Source organism: Apodemus sylvaticus, chromosome 9 (genome assembly GCF_947179515.1).
Source record: "Apodemus sylvaticus chromosome 9, mApoSyl1.1, whole genome shotgun sequence".
NCBI classification, from domain to species: domain Eukaryota; kingdom Metazoa; phylum Chordata; class Mammalia; order Rodentia; family Muridae; genus Apodemus; species Apodemus sylvaticus.
Genome location: NC_067480.1, coordinates 38,332,592 through 38,352,338, shown reverse-complemented (window position 1 = coordinate 38,352,338; position 19,747 = coordinate 38,332,592). Strand labels below are relative to the sequence as shown.

The 19,747-nt window shown below is 53.3% G+C and overlaps 1 protein-coding gene across 1 annotated transcript; it reads left to right on the top strand.

Annotated features, from left to right (window-relative positions):
• Positions 1-5,966: 5,966 nt before the first annotated feature.
• Wnt6 (Wnt family member 6) lies at positions 5,967-19,007 on the top strand. Its single transcript, XM_052193432.1, has 4 exons — positions 5,967-6,285; positions 16,125-16,345; positions 16,566-16,900; positions 18,239-19,007. Exons 1-4 carry the CDS (start codon positions 6,206-6,208, stop codon positions 18,698-18,700), a joined length of 1,098 nt encoding a protein of 365 aa, XP_052049392.1. The 5' UTR covers positions 5,967-6,205; the 3' UTR covers positions 18,701-19,007.
• Positions 19,008-19,747: the final 740 nt, after the last annotated feature.

Below are 19,747 nucleotides of genomic sequence, written 5' to 3'. Positions count from 1 at the left end.
CACTTTCCTTTGGATATCATCTCGTGCGCTAGTCATATACAGTAGGATACTCTCTTGAGCTCCTGGACAGCCCTGCCAGGGGTTAACATGAGATGATCCCTCCTGTACATTCTGATGCCTGTTATGTTTAGCATGTTGTGTTTTGCAGGTGTTTTTTTTTTTTAACCCTTCACGTCTATAAGATACCCACCTGTGTGTGCTGTACCCACTCTTCATTTCAGTATAGTATACATGATATGAAATAGTCTGTGCTTTATTACAAAACACGTGGATAATATAAGGCTTAGGAGCATGCTCATGGGGGGAGGGGCAGGCAAAGCTACTGTGCTCAGTGGGTTAGATATATTGAATACATTTTCCAAGCAGGATATATTCAGTTGATGGAGGGTTTATCTGTAGCTTATTTGTAATTTTCCTGTCATCTAAACACACTCCTAAACACCGTAGCACAACTTAACATCTTGTGTTCTTTGGCAATGCTTTGCCTGCGTATATGTTTGTGTAAATGTGATAGCACCTCGATAGCACCTGGGGACCTAGGAAGTCCCCTGGGAAGATCTTGGAGTTACAGACAGTTATGAGCTGCCATATAAGTGCTGGAAATTGAATCCATGCCCTCTGGAAGAGCTCTTAACCACTGCCTCACCTCTCCAGCTTCTACTTTGTTTGCTTGGTTGGTTTGGTTTGGTTTTGTTTTTTCTTTTTTTTAATTTTTTGGTTTTTTGAGACAGGGTTTCTCTGTGTAGCCCTGGCTGTCCTGGAACTCACTCTGTAGACCAGGCTGGCCTTGAACTCAGAAATCTGCCTGCCTCTGCCTCCCAAGTGCTGGGATTAAAGGCATGTGCCACCACCGTCCTGCTGATTTGGGTTTTTCAAGACAGGGTTTTTCTTTATAACTGCTTTGGCTGTCCTGAAACTCCATCTTTTAGACCAGACTGGCCTCAAACTCACAGAGATCCACCTGCCTCTGCCTCCTGAGTGCTGGGATAAAATGCATGCACCCACCATGCCCCAAGCACTACCTTTAAACCAGTAAGTGAAAAAAAAAAGTCACTTCCATACCCAGAAAGCTTTTCTTGATCTGATCACCCCAAACCCCTGAGCCTAACTGCCTCCCAACTTGGTTTTGCCACTTGTTCAGTGACTCCCTCCTCCCCTCCTCCTCCCCTTCCCTCTCCCCTCCCCCCTCCCCTTCTGTGCTCCTAGCAGAAGCTAGGACTTTACAATGGCTGCTCCCTGCTTAAAATGCCCTTGTGCCTCCCAGTTACCTTCTTAGATATTAGTTGGAGCATTCTTCAGAGAGACCTCTCCATTCTGAGTGGCTTACTTCTAGAACCTTTCTAGGTCCCCAGGTGCTATCAAGGCTGTAGTTTCCTTCTTAAAGATGCTGTAATTAGCAGGATCCATGAAAGTAGGTGACACCATTTTCTCCCCACTATCTAGTTGGATGCCCAGCACATAGTAGGTACTGCCTGTTGCCAGGGTGAGAGAGTCAGTACAGCCCAGTCCCAGTGATACAACAAGGACAGAAGCCACAGAGGACCTGGAGTCTGGAGTTCTGACTAGGCTGCCTCCCACCCCACCCCCTCTACCCCCTACCACAACGCCCCTCCCAGTCAAAAACCCAGGAGTTGGACTGTGGGAAGATGCTCAGAGATAATGTTCTTTCCTGGAACAGTTGAGGCCCCGAGTTCAAGCATCAAGTCTAGTATCATAAAAACAAGGGCAAAACAACCAGAAGAAAAAAACAAAACAAAACAAAACAAAACAAAACAAAACAAAACAAAACAAAAGGGAAAAACCATGTGTGCAGGAGGCAGCCCAGAACAAGATGGCTTTCTGTAGGGGTTCCTGGGGCTAGCCGGTCCTTCTGGTCCACTGAAGCTGACCTAAGAGGAGGCCTATGTTCCCTGGCATCCTCCCAATCGAGCCTTGGTGGTAAGCAGCCCCTGGGGCGGTCCCCAGCCCCTGCCCCCTATTTCTAGATTCTTTCAGGCAGGCTATTTCTCTCCTTGGTATTATTGGAGGCCTGAGAGGATAGAGACAGCAGGACAGGACAAGGCAGGTGAGCTCTGAGGTGAGAGACAAAGGCTCGGAGAGGATCTCCATGGAGCTGGGCCTGTGAGGCAGGCCTGACAAGGTGATGGGTGGATACACTCTTGGGATATTAGGCAGGCCGTGGAGCTGAATAAAGCTGTTCAGGATACCTAGAAGAGGAAATGATTGTCTCTCTTCTCCTTTTTATTTCCTTTTTCTTTTCTTCCCTTCATTTCTCTAGAGGGCTGGCCTTTCCTCTCTCTGTTCTTCTAGGTCCCAGAGACCGGGGGCTTGTAGGAATTCTCAAGGTCTCTCATCTTCCTGAAAAGGAGAGTTACATCCCATTGCTAGAGATGCAGGGAAGGAGAGGGGAAGAGGAGAGGATAGAGGTTATTGGGAGGGGAAGGTTCACAGGCCTAAATTCTTGGGCTCCTGCAGCTTCAGTCATCCCCTGAGGAAAGAAGGGGTGGGGGACACACAACAGAATGATTTAGAGACCAAACTCTGTACATGAAGACACAAGAAAGGAGAGAGAGAGAGAGAGAGAGAGAGAGAGAGAGAGAGAGAGAGAGGAGAGGCCAGTGGAGACAGAGCACTCTGCTCTTGCCTGCAGCGGTTCTGATGTTATCTGTCTCCAGCTGCCTCTCCCCCCCCCCCAGTCCCCACCTCTGCCCCTCCTTCCTCTTCAACCCCACAGCCAGACACCCAAGTCTCCCCTGCAGGGTCTTTACACCAGAGCCTAGCAGTGGAATTTACAGGTTCACAGGGCTAGGGTAGAGCGATAGAGGGAGGGGCGGAGGCTCCCAGTGCCCACTGCAGTCTCAACTCACTGCTTATTCTTTTCTGTTTCTCTGTATGAACATATGCAGAGGCCTTGTGTGTGTGTGTGTGTGTGTGTGTGTGTGTGTGTGTGTGAGAGAGAGAGAGAGAGAGAGAGAGAGAGAGAGAGAGAGAGAGAGAATTTGTGTGTACGTGGGTGAAGTCGTCATGGTGGTTGGCATGAATTTCATCCCCAGCAAGGCCACTATCTTTCCCTATCTGTACCTGCTCATGAAAATTAACTAGCATTGCGGAAGCAGGGAGTTGTGGAGTGAAGGGTGTGCTTTTGGTGGGGTTGTCCATTTGTCTGTGTGCATCTGATGGTATGTCTGAGTGTGCATGTGTGCATACATATCTGTAGCTGTGGGGATATACAGCTCTGCTCTCTGAAAAAAATCTGCTAAAGTAACAGTAGTGATTAGAAATTTCTAGACCCTCCAAACTTGGGTCTCTGAAGGTTTGAGGGGACAAAAAAGACAAAGGTGTCCAATCTGTCTCTGTTCAGACAACACCCAAATGGGGAGCACCTACAGGGAGCATCTGTGGGCAGAGGTAAGGCAGGGTAGCCCTGGATCCCTGGTTTCCCCAGATGACAAATGCCAATAGCTTGGAACCAAAGTCCTGGAACAGGGGCCCCAGGTCTACCCTGGCCTTTCTTTCCTGTTCTGATGCTTCTGCAAGCAGTATTTATCAAGTGATTTTGGAGTGGGACTTTGGGGGAAGGATGGATGAAGGTTAGGAGAGTCCAGGGATGGCTAAAGATTCTGAAAGATCTGGCTGGAGCACATTGCAGGAGGGGTGGGACCAACTGTGTGTGTTTAGAGGAAAGGTGGGGGGTGGGGGCAGAAAGGCCGCCTGCGGGGGAGCAGGCTTCTTGGCAACCGCCCCAGTTTCCTGAGCTGATCCCTGCTCCCTGCCACTGCTCCCAATTCTGTTGTTTCAATAACATCATTTTTATCCACCCCACAGAGAGACAGTGTCTTGGGGGGGGGGGAAGAGAGGGGCAGGGATAGGACACGGGGGCGTGAGGGGGGGGGGAGGCAGGAGAACCGAGAAAGCCTGGGGTCTGGAATCAGCAAAGAGTAGATTTGGGGCGCTCCCTTCTCAGGACTATTCCAGAGCCCAGGTCCCCTGATGACAAAGACAAATACATTAAAATTCTTGCCTCAGAGAAGAATGCAGGACAGGGAGAGCATTTCATAATCTGCAATAACAGTAGCAGGCTGGGTAAGGGGCTAGGAACTGAGGTACTGGATCCAGGGAGCTGGTCACTGGCCCACCTGCAGCTCATAGCTGCCAGGTTGGCACCAACCCTAGCCTCAGTATTCACTCGGCCTGGTATATCTTTGAATGAGCTATGTCCACGGGTGTGGTGGTGTCCACAGTGCTTGGAACTGATACAAACGGTTGTGTACAATGTTGCTAGGTGCTGGAGCAGTGCAGTGCACTAGAATAGGAGAAGCGTAGGTTGGCTGAGCTCTGTCTCCTTTCCTTCCCCAGAGTGCCCCACACTCTGAAAATCTCCTTATCCAGGACAAGGACTACACTGGTACACCTTTGACAGCCAGAACCCACAATCAGTCTCCCAGAAAACCCACGGCCTTATTTTTTTTTTTTTTTTTTTTTTTTTTTTTATGTCTAGACTCCGGTTTCTCCATCTTTTCTTTCCCCAGATCTCATCCCACACACACACCTCCTGAGGTCGCATCTGTGGCCTTCTCGTGCCTTCTTTCTGGCCCCTAGTCTCATCTTTGCCCGTTTGCTTCACTCTCTGGACTCTCTGGACCGTTTCTCTTTGCTCACCAGCGGTGTTTGTCTATCTTGGCACCGTCTCCGTTTCCACTTCTAAATTCCTCCCCACCCCAAACGACAAGGAACTTTCCCCTCTGGTGTGAAATTTCGGCCACGTGGGCTTAAGGTCCCCTGTTGAAGGTTGATGGGCCCTCTAGATAGCGGGTGGCAGGGAAATTGGCTCCTGCTTCGGAATGTCCGCACCACCTGTCCCTCTGCACTCCTGGGGCACGTCGGGGGGCCTCTGCCCCAGGCCAGAGCCGCAGAGGCTGCCGCCCGCTGCCAGCCGCTTGGCTTGATGAATGGAGCTGTCCCTCCTCCCCACGAGGCCTTTGATCTCCCCCCGTGGGGAGGGGGTCAGGGGCATCAAAGACATTTTTGTGGCATTAGAGAATCAGATAAACGCCATCTCACCTGCAGCTGGCTCTCCCACCCTTTCTGCCCTGGCCAAGTTGGGGGAGGAACTTGAGGCTCCAGGGACCCGCGGACAAGTGAGACCCGGCCACAGCCAGCGCTGACCCCTCTTCTCTTGGAAGTCAGCAACCTCGGCCCTCCGCCACGTTATGAGTAGCGAATGCTGGAGCGCAGGCCCTGGAGAGGTTCCACTTGCTGTCTTATCTCCCCCACACTGTCCGCCCTCAACACCGGCTGGCCGCGGCCGCAAGGCTAGGGAGCGAGAACCCAGGCCCAGGCCTCGAGCTCGTTCCCTTGCTGGGACAGAGGCTGAAGAAGGGGCAAAAGACGCGGGAGTTGGCTATCCGCAAGAAAGTAACTCCTGCTAAGTTCGTTGGGCTGGCGATCGAGTTGGACAGCCTTCTACAGAGCATCCTGCGCTCCCCCCGGCCGACTTCCTCCCTGGCCCCCATCTGTATATCCCTACGTACTGTTCCCTCCCCCCCAAACTCCCTCATTCCTGGGAAGTTTTCTCTCTTTACAGTCAACAAACCTGTCAAACGTCTCCCAGCCAGTCCCCCTTCCCCAGTTCCTCTTCCTCCCTCCTCCCACCCCCCTTCTCTACTATTCATCCCGCCCCTCCATGCCCCAGGTCTAAGGACGGCAGGGGACAACCCCGCAGAGGCTAGGAGAGGGGCAGGCGGGCGGGACCCGCACCCTGGAGCGCGCGGGCCCCGCCCCAGCACCCGGCTCCCGCCCTCCGCTGCGCTCTGCGCCCGCCGCCCCGGGGCGCACGGCTCCCTCCCAAGAGTCCCGCCGCCTGACTGTCGCAACTGCCACCCCCGTGGCCCCCCTGTCCCCCTCCCCCGCCCACGCTCCGGCCCCGCTCCCCTCCCACCCCCGCCCCCGGCTCTGATTTCTTCTCTCCAGCGAACTCCGCAGGAGACACAGGCGCTGGCTGCTGGGTCCGCTCTCCGCCTCCGCCGCGCCCCTCCTCGCCCGGGATGGGCCCCCCCGCTGCCGCTGCCGCCGGAGCCCTAGTCTCCCGGCCGCCGCCTCGGTCGCCGCGTTTGCCCTGAAGCCCGGTGCCCGCGCGCCCCGGCTCACCCCGCAACTTCACTCCCCACCCCCCCTGCCCGCGCCAGACTGTGGTAGAGCCCTCAGGATGCTGCCGCCGGTGCCCTCCCGCCTGGGACTGCTGCTGCTGCTACTCTTGTGCCCCGCGCACGTCGGTGGACTGTGGTGGTGAGTGCTGAGTGGGACTGACTCCCGCGCAGCTCCAAACACCAGAGGGTGGGGACCCAGAGCCAGTCTTGGGACTCAGCACGGCGATCCTGCTGCCCACGGCTCTACCCGCTCCAGGATCCCAGCTACCGGGTGGTTGCTCCGGGACCCTCGCAGACCGTCCTTTAGGGTCTCTGCCCGAGCACTTCTGAAGTGCCACTTTGACGTTAGGTACCCCTGGATACTCTTTTGTGTTTTCTTCCCGTGTAGTCCTCCCCCAAAGAAATGTGTCCAATTCGCATCACCAAGGAGTTGTTGGCAGATGGGCAGGGAAAAGCTATAGGACATCATGAGATTCATAGTGAGAGTTTAGGTGAGGACGGGGAAAGAGTTGGGGGTCGGGGAAAGAGCGAGAAAGGTCCTGGAGCTAGATTTGGGGAAGAGACAGGAATAAGGTGGAAAGCACCTCTTCGTTGCTGGCTCCTTCAGCATCTGCAGTAGTACAGGAAAGGGGAATGCAAATGGGGAAACTGAGTCAGGACTCTGACTTCACTGCTTTCCCCCTAGCGAGTAAGAAAGACAGGGGGAGAGATCTCGGAGGCCCTCCCTTCCAGAAGTGGGACGTAAGGATTTTATTTTAAATGTGTAACGGGGGAGATGTAGGAACTCTGAGAGCGACCTGGTGAAGCCGGTAGGAGCCTGGCCAGCCGAGGAGGGATGGGGCAAATGCTCAGATCCGAACTCTGAAATTGGATTTAGCCAGAGCAGACACCTAGACTTCGAGGGTTTCCAAAGCTTTGAGCCTTGAGTGGTAGGGGAGGGGAGGGAAAGCGCGGGGGGGGGGGCGCCGGGACAACTCAGATCCAAATCCTCAAGACTTTTTTCCTCTTAGTTTTTAGAGCCACAAACACCCGCCCGGAATAGTTCAGTGTTCAGAGAGGAGGAGGGATTTGGGCAAGAGTGTTGATAGATTAGCCAACCCTAAGAAAGCAAGGACTTCTACATTTGCATGTCGCCCCGTCATTGGCTGGATTTCTACCCTCCAGCCTTCTCACCCGCCTCCGCGGCTTTGGACCCAGGGGTGGGGCAGGCCCATCCCTCTCTTCAACGGAGATGGAGTAGTATGCCCACACAGGAAGCTGCTGGCCGCTATCCTTCTGCGGCGCGGGAAAGACATCCTCGTGGGTGTCAGTGAGAGAGCTAATACAAGACCCAGGTTCGGGTTAGGAGACATGAGGCCTCAGTTCTTGGTTTAGCTGCAATGCAGTATTTAGCAGTTTTGACAGACGTATCTAATCCCAGCTTAAAATCTGTGGTCTTGGGTGAATCATTTTCCCACCTTGCCCTACAAACTCTCAGTTTTTAAAGAACAATTTTCCTATCTGGCAGGCTTGCCAGGAGGGCTGTGTGGGGAGATCTATAAAATGGTCTGACATTAGGTGCCCTCTTCCTGATTCAGCTTCTCATCTCCTAGGTCTTCTCCTCCTCGGGATGAAAAGTGGGGTTACTTTAAGTTCAAAACAAAAAGTCAAGTAATGCTTGCCCACCTCCTGCTTACACCTTTCGTAATTGTGCCCATTTTCAATATGCAGGACAGCACTGTTCTTCCCGTCCCGTTCTTCCTTCCCCATTGGTCTAAATTGTTCTTACAATTAAAATACCACTTCCTCCACGAAGCCGGCATTCTCACCTCCCACTACTGCCCTCTAGCTCCCATCATGCTCTGAGCTTTGGGCAACTCTGCAGTCACTGCATTTTACTGACTATGGTCTTCTCTGGAATGGTTTTACTCTGTTCCTGGAAGGGAAAGCCTTTGTCTGAAGTGCCTCAGAAGCCCCGAGACAGTATAGGTGCTGGACGCAGTGTTGCTTTCTGGGCTTGGTCTGTGAGGAACCCTTTGTTCAGGAAGGGCTGCTGGGTGGGAGCCAAGCCAATGGGGAGAGGGGCCTGGGCCCTGTGGAGACTGACCCTGAGGCTTCGAATCTGGGAGTGGGGGAGGAGGTGAGGGCAGGTGTGGGAGAACACAGGGGCCTTCATGGCCACAGCTGCAGTGAAGAGTGAGAGACCAGGGTGATAAGGTGGCCAGCGAATGCTTCTCTCAGATGTGTCTGGAGAGAACCTGCTCCTCCCACCTGCCTCGGCCCCTCTCTGTCTATTTCTGACACTTAATTCCTTTGGTCTGAGCCCAGGCCCACTTGCTTTGCCTCTCCACTTGTACTTCTGCCCTAACTTAGGCTTCCCAGCTCGGGCTGCTCGGTAGATCTTGTTGGATGGTTAGCTTGAGGATATTTTCTACCCTACCTCCTCCGCATCAGAGCTGGGTTCTTCAGGACTGGTGTCTAGGCCCTGATTTGCCGCCCTCCCTCTTCCCCTTCCTTCTCAGAGGGTGATGGCCAGGCTAGAAACTCCATGGGTGGCCAGAACGGCAGTGTGTGCTCTGTGGCAGCCACTTCCACAGTCTAATCGTGGTCAGGATAGGGGTTAAGAGGACTCCAGGGTCTCTGAGTGACTTGACTGTCCAGGTTACTATAAGAGGGTCCTGGAGGAAAGTGACCCGGACTTGGGGACCAGGCTGCTAGTTTCCAAAGAGGTTTTTTTTTTTTTTTTCACCTTTCTTTTTCGCTCCACCTCCTCCCAGTGCGATGCAAGATTTCTATTTTTAATTTGTCTTGTTTAGTTTTGAGACAGGGTCTTGCTATGTAGCAAATGCACGCCTTCTAAACTCTGCCGCCAGCCTCTGTGTATTTCTCCAGTGTAACCATATCTTTGTGAATCACAGAATCCCAGATTTCCAGGACACTGGCCAGGCCCTCTTGAGGTCACCTTGTTCAGCCCCTGTTTCCAGGCTGTCCAACCTATGTAAGAACCCTGCCCAGAGAATGAAGGCAGGAGAGAGACTCTGGCTCCCAGTCACCAGACCCCCCTCCTCCTCTGCTCCCTGCTCCCCTCCCCACAATGTTTGGTCCATCTTTATTTATACCTTCAGTCAGTAGATGTAGAAAATAGCACACTCTCCTAGAAAAGCCGAATGAATCATCTTCCTTCTTCTCTCTTCCTCTTTCCTCTCGCCATTTTATATTTTCTGTGAAAGAAACTTATCTGCCGCCTGCCCCCCAAGCCCCTGTGCCCCTGTTCACTAGGAAGAAGCCGCCCAATCTGCCCCTAGCCATTCTACTTTATTTCCCACCTCGTGGAAAAGAAGTCAGAGCTAAAGGTTAAGGGCAGCCTCACTGCTGACTCCACAGGGAGACAGGGAAAGGACTGGACCTCCTTCTGACACTCAGGTTTTCTAGCAGCCCTCAGCAGTACCTTTGTGTGTCCTTGCTGGTCCTGGTCATTAGACCATCCTGTCTTGATCTGGGGCCCCTGACCCTTCCTGGTCAATGCTGATGCTGGCTCTCTTCGAACTCCAGAGTAGGATGGCTTGGGGGTGGGGTAGCTATCCAATCCCTTCCCAGGCCTCAGCCTTGGCAGCTTCCCTTCGGGAGAGACAATGAGGCTGTGAGCAGTAAAGGGCAGGGGCAAAAGGAGGCTGGCTTGATCCCGGCCAGAGCATGCCCTGGGCCCACCAGAGTCCTGGCACTGTGACATTTCCTGGGGGGTGAGGCTCCCTCCTGCCCCATTCTCATCTGAAGCCAGGAATTGGTGGCTGGAGGTCAGAGGGAGGCCCCATCACCAGGGCCCTGCAAGGGGGATTCCAGAATGTGTACTTTGATGGGGAAGTGCAGCTGTGAGGGAATGGGGCAGGGCAGCAGCCAGCCCTGGCCAGCCCGCAGGAGGCCTGGGGAACCAGATGCCAGGTTCTCTGCAGACTGGTTAGAGCGCCCCCTAGCCCAGTATTTCTTTCCTGGTCTGCTGTGAGCTGTGGCCAGGGGGAGGCATCTTTGGCTGGTTCTACCAGCTCTGAGCCCTCGGTTTAATCTAGAATTTGATCTAGAAAGGACTGAGACATAACCTAGTCTGTTATGGTCACTGGTGAGTGTAGACGGTCCAGGGACAGGAGGGGACTTGCCCAGTGCTAAGTCTGCATGTTGGGAGTCTGCAGGCTGTGGGTCCTGCTTCCTTTTCAGTGTGCAGTGAGGGTAGGGACTCCAGATGAGGGCCAGGGCCTGCACAGGTCCTGTTGCTCTCCATCCCACGCTCGGATGGTGCTCTCCATTCTACATGCAAGAGTAGAAGGCATGACAACTGCCCACCAGGTGTTCAGAGGACGGCATTGTCCCCAGAGCTTTGGCCAGTGGGAAGCCCTTTTGCCCAGTGAAGTCTGTCTGGGAAGAGAAAACCTTGCCTCTTGGGGGTGGGGGGAGCAATAGAGACAGAGTGAGAGGGAAGACCCAAGGAACCAATTTTTTTTCTGTGTGGGGAACGGGAATGGGGGCCACAGGTGGGCAGTGGTGAGGCAGGGGTTAATGGAGCTGGGGCATCACTGGCTTTGATGTGGTGGTTTGGGACAGGGGTAGGGACTGGGGGAGGGGAGCAGTAATTACCGAGTTAGGAGTTAGACAGAGCAGGACAGGACAGGCGGGCGGGCACAGGCCCGGCAGCCTTAGCAGCCGTCAGGCAACATTTTTCTGCCCCCTTCCCACCATCCACCTCCCCCACCCCCACACACCCCCACCCACAGCCCCAGGGCTCAGAGCTCCCTCTGCTGGCTCCCAGGAGGTGGGGTCAATTGAAGTATCTTTGGAGGGTAAGGAGTTGGGGCAGGGATAGTGAGGCAGGCATGCTTGCCCGGGAGGCTTTCCCAGGAGGTGAAGAAGCACTCAAGTGGTGTGTGGTCCCTTTGACCTCAGAGAGGCAGTTGGACAAGGTGAGGGTCCTAGAGAGGGCGCTGGTCCCTCGGTAGGCTGAGAAGGAGGCCTAGATCCAGACTGGATAGGAAAGATAAGCGTGTTGGAGAAAGAACATTCTTGGGACTCCACACATACCACCTACATCCTTACTATTTGTCCTGCATGAGCAGGCCTGAGAATACAAGCACTTGCTAGGATCCACTTTCTGTACAGGCCATTGTACATGGAAGGAGGGTATTATGATTTCCTCTTCCTGTTGAGGAACTGGAGTTTAACGTTTATCATCCATCCAACAAATATTAAGTGTGTTTCGCATGCCAGGGGCTCACTCCATATCACACAATCAAATGATAGACCCCAGATCCATCCCAAGCCTGCATCCCTAAAACCCTGAGTGTGCACCACTGATGATGACATGATGCCCATTTGTGAGATCCCTGTCTTTAATGAGACTTCTACCAAATAGAGGAGCTAAGACAAGTTATCACGGAGGCAGGTCACTCTCAAATAGGTGACAACTGAAGGGCGTTGCTGGGGCCAGGGCTGGTGCTCCTGAGGACAAGTGAGGACAAGCAGAGAGATGCTGGCTAAGAGTGTCTTGATGACTTACAGTTGCAGAGGAAGTGGCCTTGGGTCTAGAAATGTAGAGGTGTGGCCTGTGATGGACTCACAGGCCTGAGAGCAGGGATGTGCTGTGTGGACCACACTGTGAGAGGCCACGTGGGGTCTTCCCATGACACAGGCAGTCATTTCCCTCAAGTCCTGCTTTGGGCATTATCATTCGATTTGAACTGTACTGGTGATTGAGCCCACAGCCTCAGGCCAAGCATCCTATAACTGAACTTTTGTATTTGGAGATAGGGTCTTACTAAGTTTCTCAGGCCGTCTTTGAGTTTGCAATACTCCTACCTCACTTCAGCTTCTCGAGGAGCTGCAATTACAAATGTGTGCCAGCCACCGCCTCAGCTCCTATCGGTGGATGTTTGTTGTTGGGACGCAGTCATACATTATAGACCCGGCTGGCCTAAAATGTGCTATATGGACCGCAACCTGCTTCTGCCATCCAAGGGTTGGCATGAAAGCTGTATGCACCTGTGCTGGGCTCTATTTAGATTTTAAAAGCACCCAACTCGCTTTGCAATGAGGACTGTCTCCAGCAAGTGGCCATCAGCTTCCCGCATGTGTGACCGACTGTGAGGTGGCTCTGGTGAATGAGCTAGTCTCTGCCATTTTCTTCTGCTCTCCGAATCCAAAGGTAGAAGAATAACCTGAGCCAGAATCTTGGAGTCTCTGGGGCTCAGGTCTATACATATTGCCAGTAGGAACTGTCTGACCTCTGATGCTGTCTTAATGGGCCATTGACCCATCAACCATAGTCCTTGAGAGAAAATTCTCAGTGCAAGCCAGAGTAGTTAGAATGGCCTGGTAGGCTTGTCTTTTTCTGTCTGTAACTGAGTTCTTTTAGGTAGGGCTAGTCATGTTTTCTGTGCCCAGAGGTGCAATATGATTATATCCCACATAGTACATCTATTCCTGACCATCACATATTCCAGGCTTTAAAAATACAAATGATATGAATTGCCCTAAAAGTGTTTGTCTTCTCTAGACTGACCCCAGGTCAACACTAATCCAGACTCCCCCAAAGCAGAGCTCACTATATAAGGAAACAAAAGGGCAGGAAGCAAAATGAAAGAGAGGGCATGGGAGAGGAGGGCATGGGAGAGGAAGGCAGGGGAGAGGAGGGCAGGGCAGTTATTCTAGAAGTGAACTCAGATCGTACCACTTGGAGGGGAACACATCTTACATCAACTCACCTCTTTTTTTCTGAAGCCCAGAGGGGAAACTGACTGGCTTGGAATGGCTCAGCCCACCCAGAACTGACAAAAACCAGGGTCAGAGGTAGGGCTGGGTGGTTTGCTCAAAGCCCCTGTCTTGTCTTTTCTGGAGTTTTACTTTCTATGTATTTAAGACAGGAGTTGGGGGGAGGGGGGAGACACCCAGCTGGTCCCTTGGGATTCTAGTGTTATCTCTGCCCATCCCTCCTCCTGACCAGCTGGTAAACAGGACTATTTCCCAGGAAGTCAGCCAGCCCCTTAACCCTGCAAAGGGCCAGCCCCACCTCCTGGGGGCCCTGCCCTGCACATCGCCACGATTCCTTTCCTATCTCTAACCCCTAGGAAGCAGCCAAGGTCAAAAGGGTTTTGCAGTTCTCCCTTGCAAGCCCCAAACCCTTTCCTGCTTTGCTAGGGGTGGGGGTGGGGTGGGGCAGAGTGACCTTGGGAAGATAAGTCCAGTCAACCTTGGGAAAGTAGGGAGTGTGCAGAGGGCGGGGATGGGATGGGGGTGGGGCTGAAGAATTTAGCAGGAGATGGGGAAGGGGAATTTTCAGAAACCCACACAGTCAGGAGGAGTCCAAGCTTGTAGGTGGTAGAAGGGGAGCTGAGTGACTGCAGAGAGGCCTGACTGGCTCCTCATCTCAGGGGAGGAGGACAAAGGTTTGAGGATATGACACTAGGAGTCAGGAAAAGACACCAGGTCAATGGGACCTGGACTCAAGGGGAGGCCTTGTGACTCATTCATTCAGAAACATGCTAAGTAATCATTGTTATTACATATCTGTCTTCATCTATAATGTAGAATTCATGACATGCAAATTTTCAGAATAAACATTGCATGGATATGAATTAGGTATCCAGAAAGTTTCCAGGGAAGATGAAGAAGGAGGAGGACGAGGAGGAGGAGGAAGTGGAGGAGGAAGAACAAGAGGAGAAGGAAGAGGAGGAGGAAGAAGAGGAGGAGGAGGAAGTGGAGGAGGAAGAGGAGGGGAGAACTACTCCAACAATGAGCTCAACATTATCTACCTACCCTGAACAACCATGCTGGAAGCCACTCAAGTCCAAATCCTTTTTAAGTGAGGTGGCTAAGTAGACAGATTTATTAATGAAGATGTATGCAGAAGGATAAGTCTGAATTTTTTCTGCAGTGCAGTTTTCAGCCTAGACTCTAGTAGAGTGGGGACCCCATGGAGAAGGGAAAAGAGCCAGTGTTTCTCTCAGTTGGGAGTGGGATAGACAGAGAGAGACCGATCAGTTCCAAGGCCACTGGACCATTGGGCAGTTTGGGCTGTCCTAGCCTCCGCGCACTGTTCATCATCCCATCAGTTCCATCTCTGGGGCTGAGAGAGAACTAGGGCTAGTGTTGGGCGGATCCCAGGCTCAATACAAGGGAACATCTGTACAGCTCTGCTGAATAGGGGTGCTTGAGCCCTGAAGTATTTAAGTGGGGGATAACAGCAACTTAATCCCCCATCCTGTGTGTGTGTGTGTGTGTGGAGAGAGAGAGAGAGAGAGAGAGAGAGAGAGAGAGAGAGAGAGAGAGAGAGAGATCTGTTAAAAAAAATGAGGCTTCCATATCTTTCTGCAAATACCTCCTGGAACACACCATCTTCAGATGGTGTTTTACCTTTGAGAGTTTTACCTGTTGAGAGTTTTACCTTAAGACCTAAATTCCTCTTGCTGCTATTTAAGACCCATTGCATCTCAGGACATGCCTGGGCAGCCTGTACTTGTGGAGTAATGGGGACAGTGGGGCGGATATGCAAGGAAGCTAAACTGAAAAGTAGGCCACCCTGACCTTTCACACTCCTTCGCCAACATTTCTTTCCCTCTAGAGATTCTACCCCACTGCCGCCCCGCGTGCCTCCCCTGGTCTGTCTGTCTTTCTCTGCTCTCAGCAGAAGGGATCTGAATGGTCTCTGGTCTAGAATTAACCTCCCTACCTGGGCCCACACATCCCTTCAAGCCTGAGTTCTCAGCTTCGCTCACCTAGGGGCCTCTGATTCAGGTGGTTCCCCCAGGTGTGAATTCCTGGCTGACAACCCATGGAAACCGAGGGGCAGCTCTCTCTCTCCTCCTGTGGAATGAGGCTGCTGACAGGATGCAAGAACTTCCCCTCAGGTCTTTACTCACCAAACCAAACATCACCCGCCCCTTCCATCCCCCATTCGGTTATGTCACCCCAGCACACAGGGCTTGGCTTGGTGCCATCGCTCTCGCTCTCGCTGGGAGCAAGAGAAGGGTCAGCACCACCTATTTGCCAACACTGCTGAGGAGCTGGGCTCCCAGTTCCTTCTTCCAGCTCTCTAGTTCAGGGACACAGGGGCAGCGGGCAAGAAGAGCCCACCTCAGCCATCTAGGCTATAGTTCTCAGCTTACAGAAATGGTTGAACTAAGAGGGGGTGTGGCTTCTTTGAGGGGCTGTGTTCCCTAGACGTTCTAAAACCTCATGGCTGTTCTGTCCTTTAGATGGCTGCTGCTTTGGACTTGTGGCTGTCCAGGCTGAAGCCCAACAAGGCCAAATCCTTCCTTGATACTGCCTTCTTCTTCCTCAGAATTTTGAAATGTGCTTTATGAAATGTGCTTTTTTTTTTAAAAAAAAATATTTACAGCTTTCTTGATTTTTCTTCTGCTAATTTCTTCCTTGTCTCCCTTTCTGGCTGGGCTTGTTGAATTTTAACCTTGGCCTCTCTCTCGTGCCAGCTGCCTTCACCTTGAGTGAAGTTCCGATGAGGGAATTATCAATTAAGATGTGCACAGAAGGCTGGAAGGATGTGTGCTCAGCGGTTAAGAGCACTGACTGCTCTTCCAAAGGTCCTGAGTTCAAATCCCAGCAACCACATGGTGGCTCACAACCATCCGCAATGAGATCTGACTCCCTCTTCTGGTGTGTCTAAGGACAGCTACAGTGTACTTACATATGATAAATAAATATTAAAAAAAAAAAAAAGATGTGCACAGAAGGATAAGACTGGATTCTTGTAGTTATGCAATTTTCAGTCTAGACCTTAGTAAAGAGGGGACACATGAAATGGAGAGAGAACCGGAGGGAGAACCAGTCTCCATTGGGAGCAGAGACTCCTGTAGCTGCCATCAGTCTCAGTAGGGAGAGACTCCTGCAGCATCCAGCTCTGGGCTTTGTGGAGCCGGCTGCCTCTTCTCCACCCCACCCCGACCCTAGGTCTTTTGTGTTTTGGGAGGTACACTTCTGACCTGAAGTTCTGCTTCCCAGGGCCGTGGGCAGCCCCCTGGTCATGGACCCTGCCAGCATCTGCAGGAAGGCCAGGCGGCTGGCTGGAAGGCAGGCTGAACTGTGCCAGGCGGAACCGGAAGTAGTGGCAGAGCTTGCCCGAGGCGCAAGACTGGGAGTTCGAGAATGTCAGTTCCAGTTCCGTTTCCGACGCTGGAACTGCTCCAGTCACAGCAAGGCCTTTGGGCGCGTCTTGCAGCAGGGTTAGTGTGGGAGAGGGTCCAGAGGGAGGGGCTTCCTCCTTGTTAGGGGAGCAGTTTGGGGGAGGCTGTTTGAACTCCATCTCCGGATTTACACCTAGGCACCCTACCCACTTTGCCCTTCGAACATCTGCCTGGAGTCTGTCTCCCAGGTGGTCCAGGACAGACCCCAGTTCCCACCTATGGTACTGGGGCACTCACTGGCTCCCTTCTCCCTGCGCAGACATTCGAGAGACAGCTTTCGTGTTTGCAATTACCGCCGCCGGTGCCAGCCACGCGGTGACTCAGGCCTGTTCCATGGGAGAGCTCCTCCAGTGTGGTTGCCAGGCACCCCGTGGGCGGGCACCACCTAGACCCTCCGGCCTTCTGGGCACTCCTGGACCTCCAGGGCCAACGGGCTCTCCAGATGCCAGCGCAGCCTGGGAGTGGGGAGGCTGTGGAGACGATGTGGACTTCGGCGACGAGAAGTCGAGAGTCTTTATGGATGCGCAGCACAAGCGGGGCCGTGGAGATATCCGTGCATTGGTGCAACAGCACAACAACGAGGCAGGCAGACTGGTGCGTATGGGCAGAAGAGGAAGTGGATGTGCAAGAGAGTGTGAGTGGGGCAGCACACTTGTGGTAGTGTGGGCACAAGTAAAGGTGTGAATGTAAGAGTGTCTCGATGTGTGTGTGTGTGTGGGGGGTGCAGACAGGAGCAACTTGGGAAGGCTGGAACTGGGATGGGCACACCGACACATGTGGCATGTGACATGTCCACTGGGGGACTGGGGGCTTGACCTGGAGCTGAGAGGAACAGTGAGCAGAGTGGGCAAAAGACTCTTAAAGAATGGTACTGAGGACCAATAGAGACCCAAGGTGGGGCGGGCATCCCTTTGATACATGACAAGGCGGGTAGCTCTTGGGGCTGGTAGAGAGGTGGATGTCAGAGCAGGAGCAGTGTACGGAGATGTACGGGGCTAGGGATGCAATTAAGACTAGATGCAGTGGGAAGGTCTGGAGTGTGGTGGTTAGCCGTGCTACAGAAAGTAGAGGTTAGAGCGGGCTCTAGGAGAACTGACTTGGAAAGGACTTGAAGGACCAGGAGTCTCGTGGGAAGTCCGTAATAGCGAGGACGGCCCATGTCCAGCCTCAGTCCTGCAAGCAAAGAAGATTATAGGACTGGGTGCTCCATAGTGCAGTCCAATGGAGCCTCCTCCATGCCATGTCTCCGTTCTAGAGTAGTTCAGGAACAGCCCTCCTCACGTTCTGTGTCCCTTAGGGTTCAGCCTGAGGCATCAGGGCAGACAGGGAGGAGGGGGCCCGGGAGAGGAATGTCCGGACAGGCCCACATACCTGTAGAGAGGATTGGGGAGGGGTGACAGAGACAGACGCCCCGGGCGGCTGGCTGTGTCTGCTCAGCTCAGCCTGGGGCCGCCAGGGGCTGGAATGAGGAGGCCGGGTTGGCAGGAGGGTTAGGCCGCGACAGCTGCCACTTCTCCGCACTCCGGGGAGAATGACGAATCTCACCACTGCGTCCATTCTATTCCCTCCCGCTCCCTGGCTTCGGACCCTGGAATCTCTGCTCTCTCTACGGCTCCCACTTTCCTCTCTCTTACTCCTCCATCGTTATCATTCTTCCTCCTTTCGGAGCGAGTCTTTTCTTAATTTCCTCTTTCTAAACTTGTTCTTGCCTGTCCTCCCTCCCTCTCTTCCTCCCACCCTACCTTCCTCCTTTCTCTCTTCTTCCTTCCTCCTTCTCTGCCCTCCCTTCCTACTCGCCTTCCTTCCTTCTCTCCTTCCTTCTTTGCTTGCTTGCTCGACATCTCCCCCACCCCCACCCCCGCTTCTTTTGCTTTCTGTCGGTTCCCCGCCGCTCTCCGCCCCGCCCATCTCCCCTCTCCTCTGCTCCCACAGGCGGTGCGGAGCCACACGCGCACCGAGTGTAAGTGCCACGGGCTTTCGGGTTCCTGCGCTCTGCGCACCTGCTGGCAGAAGCTGCCTCCGTTCCGCGAGGTGGGCGCACGGCTGCTGGAGCGCTTCCACGGCGCCTCGCGCGTCATGGGCACCAACGACGGCAAAGCTCTGTTGCCTGCGGTCCGCACGCTCAAGCCTCCCGGCCGAGCCGATCTCCTCTACGCAGCCGACTCACCCGACTTCTGCGCCCCCAACCGGCGCACGGGTTCGCCCGGCACGCGCGGTCGCGCCTGCAACAGCAGTGCCCCGGACCTCAGTGGTTGCGACCTGTTGTGCTGCGGTCGCGGACATCGCCAGGAGAGCGTACAGCTCGAGGAGAACTGCCTGTGTCGCTTCCACTGGTGCTGCGTGGTGCAGTGCCACCGCTGTCGCGTGCGCAAGGAACTTAGCCTGTGCCTCTGACCCGCCGCCTGCCTCGGAACTGCTGGCAGCCACCTCTAGGCAATCTGCAGGACTACTAGATTCCAGCAGGGGGCGCTGTCTGGGTCCAGCTGCTCCCTAAGAAAAGTACCTATCCAGGCCTTGGGAAATTACAGGGGCCAGCCAGGAACTTGGGGGTTTACAGCAGCCCATGAAACCCCAGGGGACCATACCCCTCCAGCATTCCTCAGAAAGGCCCTCTGCTAATTTCTGCAGGAGACTAAACAGGCTCTCCCTCCCCTTGGCCTCCCAGATGGAAATAAAAAAGCCAGACTCTGGCCTCTGGAAATAGTACTCCTCAGAATTACTGGGGTGGATGGGTGAGGTTATTAGTATCCATGAAGGCATTTAAATCCACAATCTGAGAAGAGGTAGTCCTAGAGGGCCAGGATATGGAAGAAAGGTGGTCCTGATAGAGCTAGCATTTCAGTCTGACTCTATCATTACACCCATTACCAAGGCAGGAGAGTGAGGGAGGGCTTACGGAAAGGCAGAGAAGAGGGTGAGGGAGGGCCTGTGGAAACCTTGCATCTCTCCTTTAGCACACTTTTTGTTCTTTCTTGACTCTTGAGAACTTGTGGTTCCATTTTAAAGGGACACAAAGAGCCTGGAAGTTTCTAGTGGTGTGCTTAGTTATCCGGGCCTTTGTGTTAATTTTTAGGGCATTATGTCTCATTCTGTGACTCCTGAAGAAATTAAGGGCCGTGAGATTAAAAGCTCATCACAAACTGTAAAATACAAGGAAACTACTTGCGAGGAACCCTTGCTTTTGTTACCATCAAAACTAACCACCCATAAGTCCTGTTTCTGAGAGGGACACAGGAAGGTCACTGGGGCTGCCTGGCTAGCCAGCCTAGCCAATTTGGTGATTTCAGAAGGGGAGGGGGCTTCCAGATGACCCAATAGATAAAGCTGTGTAGTGCCCCAAGCCTCGTGGTCTGAATTTGATACCCCAAACCCAACACAATAAAGGGAGAAAGTAGACTCTTGATATATATACACATATAAGAAATATACACACATTTATAT